At 64.2% G+C, this 5,090-nt stretch overlaps 2 protein-coding genes across 2 annotated transcripts in view; one reads left to right on the forward strand and one right to left on the reverse strand.

The window, feature by feature from the left end:
- The window catches only part of H696_02880 (T-complex protein 1 subunit gamma), a 3,875-nt gene extending 1,466 nt beyond the window's left edge, over positions 1–2,409 (forward strand). The window contains exons 6-10 of the mRNA XM_009496775.1: positions 7–292; positions 455–575; positions 670–751; positions 919–1,345; positions 1,590–2,409. Coding sequence (XP_009495050.1) covers positions 7–292; positions 455–575; positions 670–751; positions 919–1,345; positions 1,590–1,790 — 1,117 coding nt within the window. The 3' untranslated portion in view covers positions 1,791–2,409. The remainder of the gene's footprint in view (positions 1–6; positions 293–454; positions 576–669; positions 752–918; positions 1,346–1,589) is intronic.
- A 126-nt stretch (positions 2,410–2,535) lies between these two features.
- Positions 2,536–5,014, reverse strand: H696_02881 (tyrosine aminotransferase). The gene is made up of 8 exons (XM_009496776.1): positions 4,798–5,014; positions 4,392–4,726; positions 4,106–4,244; positions 3,838–3,926; positions 3,577–3,690; positions 3,320–3,448; positions 3,022–3,207; positions 2,536–2,863 (listed from the first exon to the last, which is right to left on the reverse strand). The coding sequence occupies exons 1-8, from the start codon at positions 4,928–4,930 to the stop codon at positions 2,747–2,749; spliced, it is 1,242 nt and encodes a 413-aa protein (XP_009495051.1). The 5' UTR covers positions 4,931–5,014; the 3' UTR covers positions 2,536–2,746.
- Between the last annotated feature and the right edge of the window lie 76 nt (positions 5,015–5,090).

Consider the following 5,090-nt stretch of genomic DNA (forward strand, 5'->3'; position numbering starts at 1 on the left):
GCACAGCCGCTGGAGCGACCTCATGTGCGACCTGGCCTACCGGGCGGTCTTCACCGTGGCCGTGCACGGCGACGGGTCCGAGAACTCCCGCAACGAGGTGGACATCAAGCGCTTCGCCAAGGTGGAGAAGGTTCCCGGCGGTGAGATCGAGGAGTCTCGCGTGCTGGACGGTGTGATGCTCAACAAGGACGTCACCCATGCCCAGATGCGCCGGCGCATTGAGAACCCCCGCATTCTGCTGCTCGATTGCCCGCTCGAGTACAAGAAGGGCGAGTCCCAGATTTCCGTCGAGGTGCGCTCCTTCTCCCCCTCCCTCCTCCTCTCTTTCCCTGTGCATCGCTTGTGTGATCATCTGCCACGATGGGCATTCCTCCTTCCCCCCCCCTCCCTTTTTTGCCTCCTTCTCACCATGCCGCGCGCCTGGGCCTGCACACGCACACACGACTGTACACAGATCACCAAGGAGAATGACTGGAACCGCGTCCTCCAGATCGAGGAGGAGTTCATCAAGAAGATGTGCGACGACATCATCGCCCTCAAGCCGGATCTGGTGATCACTGAGAAGGGTCTTTCCGGTACGTGTTTTGGCATGGATGCATGGTGTTGCTGCTGTCCTCTGGGCCTCCTGTCTGACCGCCGGTGTCCGCTGCTCTCCCCTGGCGCCGGCAGACCTTGCCCAGCACCACCTCCTGAAGGCCGGTATCAGCGCCCTCCGTCGTGTCCGCAAGTCCGACAACCTGCGCATTGCCCGGTACGAGCATCTCACGATGTGTCCCCCTTCTCGCATCGGCATCTCCCCTGCTCGCCGACTCCGCGGGCTTTGCCCCCCCCCCCCCCCCCGCGCGCGCCTGCATGCGCGTCCCGGCCGCTGACACAGTCACCATCCTCCGCCCCCTCGCACCCACGCACCATGAACAGCGCCTGCGGTGCCACCATCGTCGACCGCACTGAGGACATCAAGGAGAGCGACATCGGCACCAAGTGCGGCCTCTTCTACGTCGACAAGATTGGCGATGAGTACTTCTCCTTCATCGTCGACTGCAAGGAGCCCAAGGCGTGCACCCTGCTCCTGCGCGGTGCCTCGAAGGATGTCCTGAGCGAGGTCGAGCGCAACCTGCAGGATGCCATGAACGTGGCCCGGAATGTCATCTTCGAGCCGGCTCTCCTGCCCGGTGGTGGTGCCGCCGAGATGGCCCTTGCCACTCACCTCAACGAGTATGCCAAGTCCATTGAGGGCATCCACCGTGGCCCGTTCGCCGCCATTGCCAAGGCTCTGGAGGTCATCCCCCGCACTCTGATCCAGAACTGCGGTGGCAATGTCAACCATATCATCACCCAGCTGAAGGTGCGTACACCGAGCCCCCTCTCTGCCCGAGGAACGGGGCAGGCACATGACTCCTCCGTGTGGTCTCTCCCTTCCCCCTGGCCTCCTTCGTCCTCTTGTGTCGGAGCAGCGACGGGGGGAGGGGGGCGGCCAGTGTATATATGCGTGTGTGTGCGTGTGTGCTGACCCCTTTGTGTGCTGTGTCATTTCGGGCCGGCGTGTGCCTGTCCTCTGCTCGCGCCTCCTCCCCTCCTCCCATGCGCAGGCCAAGCACGTCGCTGGCCAGCACACCTTCGGCATCGACGGCGACCTGGGCACCCTGAACGACATGGAGGCCGGCCCGCTCCACGTCTGGGAGCCTTTCTCCGTCAAGGCCCAGACCCTGAAGACTGCGATTGAGGCGGCCTGCCTGCTGCTGCGCGTGGATGACATCGTCTCCGGCCTCTCCCAAAAGGGCGCCCACTAAGCGTGTATGCATAGCCATGCACGTCCGCGCGCGCGCGCGTGTCTCTCTGCTCTTTGCTCCCCTTGACTCTCCCCCTCTTCTCCCCTGCGCGCCTGGCTCACCGCGCGCGCGCGCGCACATGTGCGTGTGTGCCTTTCCCATGCACCCACAAACACATGGAAGAGACAGGCGCCGGGGGGGGGGGAGGACGCCCAGGCGGCGAGCCAGCAGAAAGAGAGCAAGAGTGATAGGTGGCGGGAGAAAGCGGCGGCGAGTGCAAGGGGGGGCACCCACGCGCACGCACACACATGCTCGTCGCTGGATTCGGCCATGGTGGTGCTCGGTGCCTCTCCTCCCTCGCGTCGCTCCTCTGCGCGTCTCCTCTCCCCCTTTCTCCATGTCCTTCTCCGATCGTGTCACCTCCTGGCCCTGGCGCTCCAGTCTCTCCCCATCAGCGGCCACGCCATGCACGTACTTCTGTGCACACGAAAGCTCCCCTTCCTCCTTGCCTCTCTTGCCCTCCCCTCTCCTGTATGTTTCGGGCATGTGCCAATGCCTGCTCGGAGCCGGGCCAGGGGGGGAGGGGCCATGCACGTCCTTTCTCCCCCCTCTCTCTCTCTCCCCCCCCCCCCCTCCCCCCTTGTATTCCCCCCTTCTTCCCCTCCACTGATAGACAGTACCCGAAAATCTGCCATAAAAAAACATATCTTCCTTGCCCCTGTCTGCTGCTCCTTTTCTCCTCTTCTCTCATCCTCTCAGGGGCGGCGTGTGTATGTGCGTGTGCGTGTATATGCCTCTTCGCTTTCTTTTGCCTTTTCTGCCAACTGCCGGGGTGTATATTGGACCAGCGAGAGGGGAAAAAGAAAAAAAAAAAGGACCCCAGGTGGCGCAAATGCGTGTCACGACGATGGGGATAGGCGGCTTTGGGACGGGGCGGCATGGCACACGTCACGCAGGGGGAACCATCCCCTCGGCATCTACTCCTGGGAGACATGATACTTACGGCAGAAGTCGGCCATACGAGCGAAGGCCTCGGCCAGCTTCTCCTTGGGCGAGGTGAAGACAATGCGGAAGTAGCCCGGAACACCGAAGCACTGGGTGTATACGGGTCGGATTGTGTTTGCAGTGGCCAAATGGTCAAGATGGGAGTGGGGGAGGGGGGAGAGAGAGAGAGGGGGGGGGCGGAGAGCAATGCACCGGGCCCGGGGGAGGGGGGAGGGGAAGCGCTCAAAGACAACTCCGAGGAACGTACAGCACCAGGCAGGCAGTGGACCGACTGCTCGGCGATGAGGCGCTCACAGAAGCGGCTGTCATTGCCGGCAAACTCGGGCAGGGCCACCGGGTCGATCTTGACCATGACATACATGGCGCCCTGCGGGGCGATCGGCTGCAGGCCGGGGATCTTGCGGATGGCCTCGACAGTGGTGTTGGCGAGCTCCTGTCGGCATGGGGCGTGGCAGTGTAGGAGCGGAGGCTTAGCAACAGAGGGTCGTCGGCAGCTAAAGGGCATTTTCCGGACAAGAAGGCTTCAATGCCAGGGCCAGGCGCACCTCGAGCATGCGGTTGTTGTTGTCGAAGTAGGACTGCTCGGTCTCGAGGAGGATCGTCGGCAGGACGCCCTGGAGGAGGGAGTTGGCACCGAGAACCAACTGGGAGAGGCGGTTCAGACCATCGCGGATCTGCCGGGCGCCGGTGGGCGGGTCAGCAATGGCGTGTCAATGAACCCGCGGCAGGAGAGGGAGGGCAAAGAAATGGGTGGACACAATATGACAGGAGGGCCGGGAGGTGGCAGGGAGCCGCAGCGCACCTGGGCAAGCTGGCCATGACGATCGTGGATGGTCAGCCAGCCAAGGCGCCAGCCGGGGACCATGAAACGCTTGGCCAGGCCACCGGCCGAGATGACAGGCACGTCGGTGCTCAGCTACCCGGACAGCGGGGGAACAGCGAGGGAGGGGGAAAGACAACATGTGTCAGTGGGTGATGCAAGGCCGAGAGGGGGAAGACGGGGGCGAGAAGGCCGGCATGGGCCCGGCTGGGAGCGCGCGACAACAGCGAGACAGCCACATACACGAGCAATGTGGGTGAAGGTCTGGCCGGAGAAGACCATGTCGGCGTAAATCTCATCGGCAAAGATGGGCAGCCGGTGCTTTTGGGCCACTGACAGCGCGCGAGGGGAGGGCGTGAGCGAGGGCAAGGAGGGAAAAAAAAGGAGGACGAGGTGGGCGAGTGTCAGAGGAAGTGGGGGTGCGGGGGGGGGCAAGGAAAAAAGCCCACAGGGAGGAGACGGCAAACGGCGATCCAGAGACGGCCAGTGGGGGGGGGGGGGGATACCGTACCGGCGAGAAGCTCGAGGAGGTGAGCCTCGGAGTAGTTCGAGCCGCAGGGGTTCGAGGGGTTGGTGATCAGGATGAAGGCGGTCTTCGCGTCGATCAGGGCCTCGATCGACTCGATGCTAGCCTCCCAGTTCTTCTCGGCCTGCGGTGCGTCGGAGTGGCCAGGCACCACAAGGGGGAACACACGGAAGGGCAGGGGTGGTGAGGGGGGCGTCAAGCGAAGGGGGGCACTGGCGAGGGAAGGCAGCTTGAGGCGACGGAGCCGCGCTCTGCCCCGCCGGGCACGTACCACCAGATCGTAGTGGCGGACCTCGACGCCACGAGCCTCGGCGATGGTCTGGTACAGGGAGAAGCCCGGCCGGGGGAGGAGGATGTTCTGGCCCTCGTCGGCCATGGCGCTGATGGCCAGCTCAATGGCACCGGAGCAGCCCGAGGCAATGATCACATCGGCCGGGGTGAGGGGCGCGCGCGGGTCCGAGCCGTAGGCCTTGGCGATGGCCGCACGGGCGGACTCATACCCGGTGGACGGGGGGTACCCGTTGAACTTCTTGCTGTTGATGGCCTCGACGAGGGCGGCATTGACCGAGTCGGGGACGGAGAAGTTCCCGAAAATGGTCGGGTCACCTGGAGCGATGGTGTCAGTGGCAAGGGGCAGGCACTGGGGCATGAGGCGAGCGGCGAGCGAGTGGACAAACCGATGGACAGGCGGATGTCCGCCAGGTCGGGGTTCGGGACGGTCTTCATGCCATCAACGATCTGACGGATGGGGTTGGTGGTGCGCAGGGAGGAGGCGGAGGCCTTGAGAACCGGGAAGTCGGACATGGTCATCAACGGGAAGGGGGCTGGGGAGGACAGACGGGGGGGGGGAGGAAGTGAGGGCGGCTGGAGGGAGGGCGGCTGGGCGGTGGCTTAGGGAACTGGGCCTGGCCTTCCGGACGTAGCTTAAAAAGCCCACGCCCAGGCGCTAGTCACCGCCGCCATGTTACCT

The sequence above is a fragment of the Fonticula alba genome (genome assembly GCF_000388065.1).
Source record: "Fonticula alba strain ATCC 38817 unplaced genomic scaffold supercont2.4, whole genome shotgun sequence".
In the NCBI taxonomy this organism is placed as follows: domain Eukaryota; order Rotosphaerida; family Fonticulaceae; genus Fonticula; species Fonticula alba.